Genomic DNA, 14,922 nt, shown 5'->3' with positions numbered 1-14,922 from the left:
TAAAATCGATTTGATCGGTACATGACCAGTGATCAGTAATTTCCATCACTATTGACATGAGTTTGACAGCTGTCATTTTAATCAAGCTAAATTTTAAGGACTATTAGCATCCAAAAATTACACACGATCCGAACGGGGGACCAAACGACCCCAGCGCCTACTTGTATATGGCGTCAGGAGAATAAAACGTTGGAAGTGTTTATGACCGGTTTAAATTTTTTAATGTTTTCGCATACACATATTTTACTCATTCGTGTATTTTATTCATTTTGGTTAGTTTACCGAATGCTTATGTATATATAGTGAAATTGACCCTTGTATTATTTCGTTTTTTTTTGTTTTAACCCATTGCACCACTTATGAAGATGACATAATTTGTTCATACAACACACTATTTAATTTTGACACATTTTTTTTTTACAATAACATTAAGATATTACAACAGAGATGAAGAACATTTAAGAGAAGGTATGACCTGTCAATGGCTGGTTTAAGTGGGCACTTTTTACTTTTTTTTTTGCACCACAACAGGCCAGGGATCACAGCGCACCCAGGCTTGAGAAAAATCACATTTTAATTTTTGTGTTCTCACCGGGAATCGAACCCGGAACCTTCCGTGCGTGAATCAAGCGTCTTGACCACTACACCACGGAGGCCGCACTTGACACACTGTGTAACATTCACCATTCTGCCTATATTTGAACATCTATATTCCTTCAATTCTTTCATCTGTTGAGGTTTGTGAAGTTAAAGAGCTGAAACATTTATTTATGCGGGTGAGATTCATCTAATTGAATTATTTCACCTACATACTAGGCAACGCCTGAAAATATTGTGTCAAGTGGCCACTTAAGCCAGCCATTGACAGGCCATAAGCCCTGTAGACGCCTAGACTTCTATATTACCTTCTCTTAAATGTTCTGCATCTCTGTTGTAATATGATAATATAAACAGCTCCCCAGGGAGTTGAATCCAGTCCTTGTCTACAAAAATTTGGACAAACTCAAAATATTGTTGATAACGTTATGAATAATAAATAATGTTAAATAAATTGTGATTATTGCATTTTATTATGAAATCAGCAACCAAAATACTATACAGTAAAACCTCGATTTTACGTTTCTCGATTTTACGTTTTTCCGCTTTTTACACTGAAATGTTCAGGACCCATTTTTCTTCATACATTCTCATACAAATATTCTCCCCAATTAACGTTTTTTACATTTTTCATAACCCCGGTTTCACACTTAAAAAATTTCGAAATTCATTTGATGCGTCAAAATAGACAAAATTATATCGTAATAAAGATGCCGCGGCCCGCGCGCCACCGCGTGTGCCACGCGAATGAAGAATATAAACAAAACAACAAATAAAAGATAAATTATTTTCTTAACCTAAATTCAAAGCAGGTGCAGTGTAATTGACCTTTTTGTTTAAGTGTCTTCCTTTAAGGTTAGTCTTAGTTTTCATGTGAACAAAAATGTCATATTGACTTGTACAAATCATGATACGCAGTTGACAAAAGTTTAGAAACAATAAAGTTTTAATGTCATCAAATTGCGATGTTTAAAACATAAAAATATAAATATTTAAAAAGCTGGTTTAAAAAGCCGCGAACTATAGAACAGTTGTTTTTAGTGATGCCATAGAAAAAAAGTGATACCGTATGAATAAAATTTCCCAACATTTAGGGGAAAAATTATTTTATGCAAATTCAAAATTCTATTTTCGTTTTTTTTATGTACACACAAAATAATTTTAGCATGCTGTTTTTAAATCAAATAAAAAATCAGATTACATAATATTGTTTGAAAAAATATAAAAATATTTTTAGTGAAATCATTGAAAATAGGTAAAAAAAAAAAGAGTATTGACAATTTCCACTTATCACCGTTTTCACAATTTTTCTGGAAGTATATGTACACTATAGTGTAGCTATCCAATTTTATTTTTATGTAATTTCTATTTTTTCCATAAATTTTTCATTTCCTTACTTTAGCGTTTTCTTCAGTTTTACACTTTTTTTCTTGCTCCATTGAAAAACGTAAAATGGGGGTTATACTGAACTTATTTAAGTCATTTTTATTAATAAAGTTATTGTCATTCAGTTTTAATGTTTAAAAAAATAAATTCAAAGACAAACCGGCGAAACGCCGGCTTTGCGAGTCAGTGACAAATTGACCTTGGCCGGCGATTAATATTAGAAAAAACTGTTTGAAAACAAAAACAGCAAATTGCTTCTTTCTATTCATTTCACGATTACAAAAAATATACGGCAAATGGCTTTAATAATTATCAGGGTTTGAACTGTCAGTAGGGTCGCAATGAGTCACATCTTGCTGGAGGGTGTGATTTTATAAAATGCTGCGAATTCCACCGGCAACACTACTGACTAGTCCAACTCGTTGGCGTCCACGTCGCGAACCCCAGGGGATGGGATCACACCCACAACGGTGTGATCGCAGCAGATAATGAAAGGATGTAAGGCGAGATATTGGCGCCTCAAAACCAAAACCAACCAGCTAAGGGAAGGTAACCCCGACAGAAAAACCCACCAGAGAAGGCAACGGGAAACCACTCTGGTCATCTTTTCCCAGGAATCGCTATGGTGAGTACATCAACAAGCAGTCGTCCTGGCTGCGAAATGTAAAAGTAGCGCAAGACAGATACATTTGCTTTCGCTGTAGTGATCGCCAACGTCAGGGGGCCCCGGCGAGGCACTAGCAGACAAAGAATACTTGAGGTATCGAATTAAAATCGGTCTATGGGGGATTTGAATCCCCAACTTCGGTCCGGCTAGGTGAACTTCAATTTTGTTTTTGCCAACCTGTCCGACTGATGCACTGGACGACCGACATGCCAACAATAGAGTATTATGTGAAATCGATACGATATGGGAAAATTGGGTTTAAAAACAAAAATCACATTTACAAAGATGAATAAATCGTTTTATAAACAATTTGGGTTTTACAAAAATCATAGTGAATGTAACAATTCATCTTTAATAAGTGCACTTGTTAGATTAAATCATTTTTTTAAATACTATTACTACATAGGTAAGATCATTTTTTTCTGATGCAATTTTTAAAAGGCAAAATTTTCAATTTTATGCGTATTTTTTTTCGTATATTCATTACAAATCAATTGATATTTTCAAGGATCTTTGAATCAGAGGTGTGAAGCGTAAAGGTGTGGTGCATGAGGCACTCGCACGACCAATCAAAACATTCCACGTAAGAATATAGTAAGAGTCTCAACGTTCAATGCGAATTTAATAAAACATATTTTTTTTATTGTAATTGTGTAAAAATTAATGGTTGATACATTCATATTGCAACAGAGATGAGACCAACACTTTTGAGAGGGGAATACGGATGCCTAGGTATTTACAGAGCTTATGACCTGTCTTTGGCCGGTTAAAGTGATCACTTAACAAAATTTGTAACAATCGCCATTCTGCATATGTTAAAACGTCAATATGTCTATGATTCTTACTTTCGTTAAAGAATAAAGACACTCAAGTATAGAATGGTGCGGTCAATCAATGACAGGTCATATTCTCAAAAATGTTATATAAGTGTATTAATTTTCTTATAAATCTTGCAAATTTTTTGTTTAGTATTTTATAAACTCAAATTTGCTAATGAAAATAATATGAAATTGTAATAATTATAAACATAAAAATCAACAAATTTGGAAAAATCGGTGACCGGTTTCAGCACTTTCGCAAAATCATTAAGACTTGGTATTTTTTTTCATTAAAAAAATATGTATATACAAAATCAGTAAGAAATAATAAATTTGATTTAATTTATTACTAGTCAAAGATGTTGCGAAAGTAATGGAACTTGTCTTTTCTTTTACAAAATATTTGTATGTAGTAAATATAAAAATTGACAGTTAATACAGCAAGATTTTCAAATATAGAATGTCATGGGTTTTACTAACCAATTATTGGCCATGCCATAATTATAGCACGGACCATCATAACAATGCTTACCCTACGATGAAAAATTTCTTACAAACCATCGTTTCATTTTTTTATACAGTCTCAAATTGTAAATGACAGAAATCAACGCACCTGTGAATCCTAGAATATTACGCGATATATCAAAGATTTTTTTTTTAAATAAATAATGTTGTGAGGTTAACCAACCAATTATCGGCTATGCCATAATTATAACACGGGCTATCACAACATTTACCCTATGACAAAAAATTTCAAACAAAATATTATTTCATCAATTTTTAAACAGATTCAAATTGTTAGTGACAGAAATCAACAAATTAATGATTGAAACATCCTTGAATATCACGGCATATTTCGAAGATTTATTTTTCAAATAAATATGTCATAGGGTTAACCAACCAATTATCGACCATGCCATAATTATAACACAGGCCATCGCAACAACGTTTACCCTACGATGAAAAATTTCATACAAAATATTATTTCATCTTTTTATACAGTCTCAAATTCAAATTACAAAAAAAATCAATCAACACATCTGTGATTTAATCATCCTTGAATATTATGCCATATATCAAAGATTTATTTTTAAAATAAAGAATGTCGTAGAGTTAACCAACCAATTATTGGCCATGCCATAATTATGACATGAGCCATCATAACAACATTTACCCTACAGCTAAAAATTTCATACAAAATATTTCATATTTTTTTATACAGAGTCTCAAATTCAAATCGTAAATGACAGTAATCAACACATCTGTGATTTAATCACCCTTGAATATTATCCGGTATATCAAATATTTGTTTTCCAAATAAAGAAGGTCCATAGGGTTAACCAACCAATTATTGGCCATGCCATAATTATAACACAGGCCATCATAACAATGTTTTACCCTAAGAAAAAAAAAAATCATGCAAAATATTGTTTCATGATTTTTAACAGAATCTCAAATTTAACGTGTAAATAACAGAAATTGATGCATAGTAATAACGTAAAAATTATTTTTGAGTGGAATGATATTGCATACTTTGATTTGGTAGAATTAATTGGCTTAAAAAGGAGTTTGAATTTTTTTATTTACCAAAACAATTTCATAGTAATTAACTAAAATATGGGAACTCGGTGCCGTGATACGGCGTTCTATCCTTTCCATATATGATAAAGTAGATTAATAACCAATCTAAAGCAGCGATGGTACTTTTAAAGGGTTATTCTAGTAAAAAATAAAGAAAATAAATATGACTAACAAATAAAATTTTAAATAAAATTATATATATGTTTATATATACCGTCGCTGTTCAGGCAAAAGACACTAACCCTAAAAATAACAGTTTTGAGTTACATATATATGCCATTTGAAGCGTAAAATTATGTTCTTTCAGAGGCAAACATCACCAAGCTATTTTCAGATATTTTTTTTTTTTACTATGTGACTTTATATTATTTATTACGTATAAAAAAAGAAGAGAAATATTTTTTAAAAACGTGTTAAAAAATATTTCTTTAACTCGCCAATGCCCAATTTTTCTAATTATAACTAAAAACGTATTTTTACGTGTTTTTGGGTGCAAAAACTGGAAAAAATAATGAACAAAAAAAAGGTAATTTTTTCAGTTTTAATTTCATATTTTAAGTTCATGTGGACAATATACATCGGGCAATAAAATGTTCAAAAATACAAAAATGTAAGGAAAACAAATAACGATTCTTATGAACATCTTTTAATATAATGATGAAAGTTGCGGAAACAATTATAACTTTAAATCTTTAAAAAAAAACAAGGAAATCACCCTTTGAACTTTAGCTAAATTACACTTTTGACAAGAATATATGTAACTGACTTTTTGTTTTTAAATTTTAACAAAAAAAAATACCCTGGTGGCGACTTTATAAAACAAATTATAATGGCTAACATGAATACATATAATAAACTAGTTGCCGAGTGATAAAAATGTTTGAAATCACTTTTATACATCAACTATCGGTATGTAGCAGATCGTCTACATTGGACATTGTAGGGTTAAATAAAAAATATTTTTTAACCCACCATAATGTAATAATAATTATTCCTAATATTTCTTTCCTTTAAATAACTCCCATAGCTTGCATTGTCCAGATTATAAACAAGCAAAAGTCACTTGACCAAATTTTAGCCACCTCGCCTCATTAAAAACCTACCAGATATTGTTTAATGTATGGGAAGGAAAAAGTTACCAATGGAATTTATTAAAAAGACATGAATGAATTATTAACATATTACAACAGAGACGAAGAACATTTAAGAGAAGGTAATATGGAAGTCTAGGCATCTACAGGGCTTATGACCTGTCAATGGCTGGTTTAAGTGGCCACTTTACACACTGTGTAACATTCATTGCCTAGACTTCCATATTACCTTCTCTTAAATGTTCTTCATCTCTGTTGTAATATGTTAATATAAACAGCTCCCCAGGGAGTTGAATCCAGTCCTTGTATACAAAAATTTGGACAAACTCAAAATATTGATGAATGAATTATGCTGTATACATACAATGTAAGGATACGCAGAGGAAGAACGCCACATCACTTTATCTTTGCACACAGATCTCGCTTTCTCTACATTCATACATCATCTCATGGACACGCGCCGATTATTCCGACTTTTAACATGTCCATCTTCAAGTATTTACTGGATTTGGTCATACCATGTCTTTCTCGGTCTACCTCTAGCTGTGCATCCATCAACATTCGCATTGTAAATATTTTTTGCCGTTCTTTCGCTGACCATTCGCTCTACACGTCCAAACCAACGCAGAGCTCCTTTCTTGATTTTGTCCATAATGCTTATCTCAGCCTTACATAATGTACGGATCTCGACATTTGTGCATCTATCGTAAATTTCTCTGAAAGATCGCATTTCGACAGCATTCAGCCTACTTTCATTCCTGTTTTTACCAAGTCCATACTTCACACTCCACACATACTGTCAGGACCAGGACTCCATTGTGAACTGCTGATTTTGCCTCTTGCGATAAACATTTATTTGCCAAGGTTGATTTAAGTGCACCGTTCACTCTGTTCCCGGCACTCACCCTCCTTTCAATATCTTTCTCAGTCATTCCATCCCTAGTGAACATACTCCAGATACACAAATTCCTCTACTTGTTTTAGTATAACTCCATTCACAGTGATTTCACATTTAGTCATACTTTCACTTCTTTTAAAAACCATCACATTGGATTTATCGACATTCATCAGCACATCGCTTCCCTCGCATATATCTTAGACCTTGTTACCAAGAATTGCAGTTCCTCTTTGTTGTTAGCAGAAGCGCGGCATCAGCATACAAAAGACTATGAGGAATTCCACTGTTTTCTAATTTATTTATTTTCTATTAGCGTACTATTTAACTAAGCAAAAATATATATATATATTTTTTTTTGTGCGTTATTTACAAAGATATGATTTTTTAAAGTTACGTTTATCAAATACCGCGCCAAATGACTGTAATCAGTGTGTCACTTTTCAGTAGTGACGTCATGAAACAGTTGGCGTTCTTACTTTCACTGACCTGACAAGAATCTATGGAATATTGCTTTGATAACTTCATTTAGTTGATCGTAATTTGCTCATTTCTATGTTATGGTTGTTTTTAGAAAAACCTAGAAAGTTGACATAATCTCTGGTTGAAATGTCAAATTATACAAATTATACTATTTTTTTCTATGGTCAAAACGTTCCTTACAAGGTGCGGGGGCTTTAAAGCGGAAACTGGAATTACTGCACGTAGATATAAGGAGTGACGTCATTATTTACGATTTTAAAATGAATACTATTTTTAACATTTTTTTTTTTGCGTGCGTTTTTGAGATATTTCATCCTACTCCAAAATTTTTAAATATTCACGTGTACACAAAAACATTTAAAAAATTTAATTCCGGGTTGGGCTGGAATTCCTCATTGACAGTTAAAACACTCATTTTTGCTCCCATTCTTAAGCCTTTCAGTTCTTTCATGCAGTTATCGATATACACGTTGAACAGCCATGGTGACATCACACGGCCCTGTTTTACTCCTTTATGAATGTTATACATAGAACCTCAAAACATGAAAATTCGATTTTTCCAAACCTTCAAATTGTGGTTTTTCAAAATGTGACTTTTTCCTGAACAGCGATGATATATTGTCTGACTAATGCCAAAATGGTGCACATCAGCATTTAGGACAGTTTTGAGATGTATCTTATAAATATATGAACAAAATATCCCTTGTAAAACAGTAATTTACTTAACTCCTGCGAATATAAAAAACATTTTGCATTCTGAATGTCATCATCGTTGCTTCCCGGTGATGCATAGGGCACTACATCGCTACTCGAATTGCGGCATATCCACGTGGAAGGTAAAGCAATAAATCTTTCTTTAATATTGCAGTTCAAATCACATCCTGGGAATTGAACCTAGGACTTCAAGCATGATGGCGGACTCATCTCCGCTACGAACAAAGCTGCATCAGTGTCCTATGCACCACCGGGTGTGGAAAGGGCGACGATGACGATGACGATGATCAGACAGAAGCATCGGTACTAAAATTATATCGACGTAGAGTTTTTCGCGAGCGACTTGAAAACTACGCGAATCAAAGTTTGAAATGAATTTTCCCAAGCACCCGAGTTGACCCGATGGTATCTACGAGAGCGGAATCACACCCGCAAACTATCAATATCAGAACATAGGATCGTGGTTTATATCGATCGAAGAGCGATCGGCAACGACACTAAAACATAATAACATATTTTTAAATATTGTATCAACAAATGAATAAATTATATGTATAACCAAATCGAATAAGATCACCCGATTAACGTAATGTAATTATTATATAACTATTAGGCAGTATTAGTGGTACGTTTTCCTTTTGCTAGAACGCGATTTGCTACGATTCCTCGTCAGCACTTTGATAGGCACAGAAATCTTCAATTCCTTGGCTTTCTTCGGCGCTTTGGCCTTCGATTTATCAGACTTTCTCTGTCTCTTGGATTTGTTCCTCTTCGTCAGCTCTCGAACCTTCACCGCCTTGGAGAGGTTGACCTTTTTCGGGGACGAAGAGCGTTTCTCTTTCGGGAAGCCCATGAAATCCAAGAGATTCTTTATCTCCTTTTCCAGCGTGCGCTGCTTCTTCAGGTGACTCATGCATGTCGGCGTGAAACTTTCCGTCAGATCGGCTATCAGCTTGACGTCGTCGGCCGGCGAAGTCTTATTGAATTCCAAGTTGATCGACTCCATATTTTTAACGAAGCTACGAGTGACCCTGCCGGTAGAAGCGACGATAAATCTATTTCTCGATTTGGGAGTTTCTGTACATTTAATTTCATTCGTAATATTAATTCTAGGTTTTGATTTTGACTTGGCTTTGCTGATTTTGCTCTTTGCTTTTTTCTTGGCGCTGCGTAAACACCGTTCAGCGACAACGGCATCCTCCATTTGTTTTTTCTTTTCGTCCCGCTTTCGCTTCTTCTTGCGCTCTTTGGACGCTTTCTTTTCTTTGGCTAAGTGCTGGATTTCTAGTGATTCCTTCCGGAGTCGTCCGGACCTATTTGGCGTGTGCTTTTTTGCGTTTGTGGTGCTCCGCGTCGACCGCTGGGAGGGTGGTTCGACCTTGATAATGATGTCTAGTTTGCGCTTCTTCTTGGGGGGTGAGACGTTTTGTTCCTGGGTGGGCTCTACTATTTCAACGATCATGTAATCATCGAGAGGACGCTTTCTTCTAGTGTATGTATTTGTAACATCTCCGACGAAATTCACGTCTTCGATTCCTCGGTTAATCTCCACTACGTCATTTGCTATATCTTTGGAAATGTCTGGAGTGTCACTATTAAAGATGGGTTCTTTCTTGGTGACTCCCAGCGTGTATGACATGACCTCCATGTCCTCGTCGCAGACAGAGTGGTCAGCCGCATGGGGCGGTACGGCCGCCTCGAAGGGGGCCTCGGGAAGCAGCAAAGGAGCGGGCACGACTGCTGCGGAAGCGTCGTTGTGAGATTTCTGTCGCCTCCGTTGCGCCAACTTGGCGTTGACAACCTCCTAAAAAGAAAAGACAAATGGTTAAAATCCATACTAATATTATAAATGCAAAAGTGTTTTTTTTTAACAATGTTTTAAGTAAGTCCAAATGCTTGCAGACTGGCTGGTCATAAGCCCTGTAAATGCCTAGACTCCCATTTTCCCTTCCCAGAAACGTTTCCCCTCTCTGTTGCAACAAATTTAAGTGTTTTTTTTTTAATTTATTGTTTTTAGTTTCTTTCACATCGTAACGGAGCGACCAATGGACGTGATTTTTTTACATAGGGATAACCGGAGAGCTGATAAGTGTTGTAGACTACTTTTAATGCTAAAAAAACAGTAGAACTCTGTTTATCCGAAATCCAGTCATCCGGATTGCCAAATATCCAGATCGTTATCAGGAAAAAATAAAGAGAAGTTTTTAATTTTAGTTCCATTGTGAAATTAACTTTGCTGGACATGTTTTTTTTTTCATTTAATTTATCTTTACCAATTAAAATCAATACTTTTTAATCACTTCTTTTCTAAATTATAAAAATGTACTAAGTGTTATACTTGTTTTACTGTTTATGATATGATACATCGCCTCTGTTACTTCAATACTTTTTATATTTAAACCTTTTATTTATTGTTATTTGCTGCATACCTATGTTATAATTTCTTATGTAATTTTTCTTTATTATTTCCTTATTTTCTGCTGATTTTATTTCATGTATCTATATTTTCTGGTGATTTTATTTCATGTATCTATATTTTCTATGCTGTGTCCAGGTGTTTTGTTTCATTATAATTGTTTTTCAATATTATTTTATACTTTGTCAAGGGCGTAAAGCTAGGGTTTCCTAGGAGAGCGGTGCCCGTATTTTAACGGCCGTAGTGAACGGTGATGCAGTGGACAGCCGTCGTAACGTCGACTAGAGAGTGGTTTCCTAGGGAAACGGTGTTAAATGGTGCTGATAACACCGTTTTCCTAGGAAACCACACTCTAGTCACCGTTACGACGGCTGTCCACTGCATCACCGTTCACTACGGCCGTTAAAATACGGGCACCGCTGTCCTAGGAAACCCTAGCTTAAACCGTTGAAATAAGTAAATACGTAGTATTTTATCTTTATTTATATATGCGGTGGAACTTGGTTATTACGAGGAAGACGGGACCGACTGAATTTGCTCATTGTAAGCATTACTCGTTATACCAGAGAAAGGTTTTATAAATCCAATTGCCTTTGCAAATTGCCACTATTGAAAATTATAATAAATGCTTACAAACATACCACTTTCTAAATTTCAAGTTCAGATAGATAAACATTCGTATTTGTTCACAATGTCGACAATGTAATATGGATAGAGAAAACTTTTTACACACTTCAGCATATTTCGCGCCACATTCTATTTTACAAATAATTGCCACTTTTTCGCAAATTGAAACACTTAACATATTACAACAGAGATGAAGAACATTTAAGAAAAGGTAATATAGAAGTCTAGGCATCTACAGGGCTTATGACCTGTCGATGGCTGGTTTAAGTGGCCACTTTACACACTGTGTAACATTCACCATTCTGCCTATATTTGAACATCTATATTCCTTCAATTCTTTCATCTGTTGATGTTTGTGAAGTTAAAGAGCTGAAACCTTTATTTGTGCAGGTGAGATTCATTTAATTGAATTATTACACCTACATACTAGGCAACGCCTGAAAATGTTATTTTTTCAATTTCTATACTTCTTCATGGACCAGGTAATTTATCAACAATATTATGATAATTAATTACCTGGTCCATGAAGAAGTATAGAAATTGAAAAAATAACATTCTTAATTTTTAATAACAAATTTTCTTCATTTTTAATATTATTTCCATTTGTAAATACTCACTACAAACTACAAACTTTAAAATATCTTTTTTTCAGTTAAATTTTAATTTTTAAACAACTTTCATTTATGTTTTTCTTTTTCCTTCTCTTTTTTATACTTTCATAATTGACCTTACATATAATTGTTTTTTAATATGAAAACTTCACTGGTCCATTAGAATTAAGTCTAATTGTGTAAAATATTACACTTTGTAACTGTACTGTATGTTTCCTAAATAAAAGAAAATAAAATAAAAAAATTAAAAATAAAAAATAGAAAAGATCGAAATATTTCAAATTAATTTGAAAAAATATGTTATTAAGAAACTTTGATAAAAATATTGTAATGTTATCAAAAGTTTATATTAGTTCATAAGATGTTATGAACTAACTTAATAATATATAAATAAATAAACACCACGAGGCCGACAACACTTTTCTATTATATAATATTCCCGGGGTGTAAAACTGACCCCTTTACATTCGTGTGACAAAAATTTGTGTTAAATTACCTGCAGTATGATGGGAGCCTTAGGCCCGTTCCTTCCGCTGCTTCGTCTTCCTGAACTAGAAGTTCCAGCCAAAGGAGACTCCATTTTGGGTGCGCATCCCAAATTAATCTACAAAGACAAACATATCATTACCACGACATCGAGTGTTACGGACGTCAATACGGAAAGCGGCCCTTGCAGGGATCGCCACCGCGCTAGATTACGTATTTAGAATTAGGGATCTCGGTATTTGTTAGAAAATGAGCTACCCCTCCAATAAAGACTAGTGTTTGTCGCTTTCGGGGGTGGCCTTTTCCATACTGGGGCATTTAGAATAGGTATTAAGTTTGTTTTTAGGGGTTCAAACTGTCAGTAGGGTCGCAGTGAATCACATTTTTTCGCGGCGGGCGGCCTTCTCTGTCGCTCTCTCTCTCTCTGTGCGGCATGCAGCGACTAGGCCCGCTCGGCGGATGAATAGTGGGGCACGCAGCGCAAACGGTATATAACATGCACCTTTGAAAATAAACGATCACTTCTTCTCTGACGTTTGGCTTTTACTCATCTCTACTCGCTACTCCCCGACCCGGCTTTCTACTTGACTCTACTTTACTTCGCTTCGCACCTTCGCTTCACCCTGGACTTGGATTTTGGACTTCTCTCTCTACGGATTGCTGACCACGGCGAACCGGCAACTTTAACCTGAAGCGAGAGGCCCTTCTGAGGGCATCTCCGGCCTTGACGAGTCAACAAGATCGCCTAGCCTCCCCTGCCTTACAACGGGTGGATCGGGACGTGTGCTTTAGTGACTGCATCGGAACCACAACACGACGCCGGTAGCGCGTTAGCTACACCTCACTAAAGTGTCTCACTAAACTTTAAAAAGTTTTCCTCAGTTTTACACATTTTTTGTTGCTCCCTTGAAAAACGTAAAACAGGGGGTTTTACTGTATATTATTTTCAGACATCAAATGCAAAACGCTATCAAAAAATTCTGGTTCTAATTCACACACAGAAGTGTAACTAAATAAGTATAATATTGCCCCTACCCAGGGGTGAGCCAATATCTCTTCCTTGGTGATCCTTCTCTTCGGGTCAACGCAGAGCAATCTGCGCACGAGCTGCTTGGCAGGAGATGAAATGCGATACCAGCTGGGACCTGAAAACAAGACCGTACAATATTAGGACCATATCATTTTGATTATTATTATAATTATTAATAATAATACACCAGCAGCTATTAAGCTGATGCGTGTACATCAAGTGTACAAGTACATGGTTATTAAACATTATACATTGCTGTGTGCATCTAGTTAACATTCACTGAACTAGCACCGATCACTTTCTCGGGAAGGCCATTCCATTTCTCCACAACTGGTTTGTCGGGAAGTTCTTCCCGGGGTTGGATGAGAAGGAGGCAGTGTTTAGTTTCAATGAATGACCTCTGAGATGGCGGTTTCGGTTCATAGTGAACATTGATTTCAACTTGGGTACATTATATTGCTCAGTTAAGATCGAGTCACCACGCTGCCTCCGCTCTTCCAGTGAACTTAACCCGAGCTCCCTTAAGCGGTCCTCGTAGGATTTATTTCTTAGAGAAACTACCATTTTAGTTGCTCTTCTCTGGACTTTCTCCAACAACTCTGTCTTTTTTAAAATAGGGACTCCAGATTTGGTAGGCATACTCCAGGAGTGGACAAACATTTGTTTAATAAATTTTGAGGAACAGATCTTGGGTGATGTGAGCTAATGTTTTCCTTATTAATACATTTATATTTTTTTTAAAAAGACACGGAACTTTTTCATGAACTGTACTTATGTCTTTTGAAATTAAATATTGTTGCAATTTATTTATTTATTTGACAAGAGGGAAATATCAGTTTGTTTTTTTTACATTTTTAAAGTAATTAAGGTCTATGAAACACTGTCCAGTAAAAAAAAAATTTTTTGATAATTATTTAGTAGCGTAAAAAATATTTTTAAATTTGTAATTTTGAATTCCCGCAAAAACTGTGATTCTATTGGATTTCCATTTCCAAAAAATACATTTATATTATCCACAGAAGCTGTATTCAGCAAGCGAATTGCCAATTGCATTACGTAATGGGTTAAACAACCCGTAATGTAAAACAGACTACAATTGTCAAATAAATAAAGTCATTTTACCATAATTCTGTACTTAATGAGTTTTACCTATCAACCGATGATATATTCTATATTAATGTGGCGAAATAATATGAAAAATTCAAATTTGATAGTAAAATAACTTTTAACTTCCCCTTCCCGGGGACGTGTAGCTAGTACACATTGCATGCAATAACTGGGGGCATTGGAAGCAAAGATAGCAACCTCCAAAAATATATATTTTTTGGTTATGATGTCATTCTGTAGTTTATCATCTTTATTTATATATAAATAGTGTTGAGCAAACATAGCAATATCCATCAGCCATTTTATTTGACCAATGACAGGCTTGATATTTAAATTTTCAAAATGGCCGTGCCATACAAATATTAAGAAAGTTTTTTGAATTCGTGTTTCTATTAAAGCTAATTTATTAGAAT

General features: G+C 34.8%; 1 protein-coding gene across 12 annotated transcripts in view; it reads right to left on the bottom strand.

Moving 5' to 3' along the window:
• Positions 1-7,932: 7,932 nt before the first annotated feature.
• Positions 7,933-14,922, bottom strand: part of LOC148283450 (ribosomal protein S6 kinase alpha-5-like) — a 151,579-nt gene continuing 144,589 nt past the window's right edge. For all 12 annotated transcript variants that reach the window (XM_088243855.1, XM_088243856.1, XM_088243853.1 and 9 more), the window contains exons 18-20: positions 13,408-13,517; positions 12,383-12,490; positions 7,933-10,036 (exon numbers count right to left, since the gene is read on the bottom strand). In XM_088243855.1, coding sequence (XP_088099981.1) covers positions 8,852-10,036; positions 12,383-12,490; positions 13,408-13,517 — 1,403 coding nt within the window. In that variant the 3' untranslated portion in view covers positions 7,933-8,851. The remainder of the gene's footprint in view (positions 10,037-12,382; positions 12,491-13,407; positions 13,518-14,922) is intronic.

The sequence above is a fragment of the Micrasema longulum genome, unplaced genomic scaffold (assembly GCF_059751315.1).
Source record: "Micrasema longulum isolate JH-2025_06_02 unplaced genomic scaffold, ASM5975131v1 h1tg000237l, whole genome shotgun sequence".
In the NCBI taxonomy this organism is placed as follows: Eukaryota; Metazoa; Arthropoda; class Insecta; order Trichoptera; family Brachycentridae; genus Micrasema; species Micrasema longulum.
This window is presented reverse-complemented; position numbering and strand designations above follow the sequence as displayed.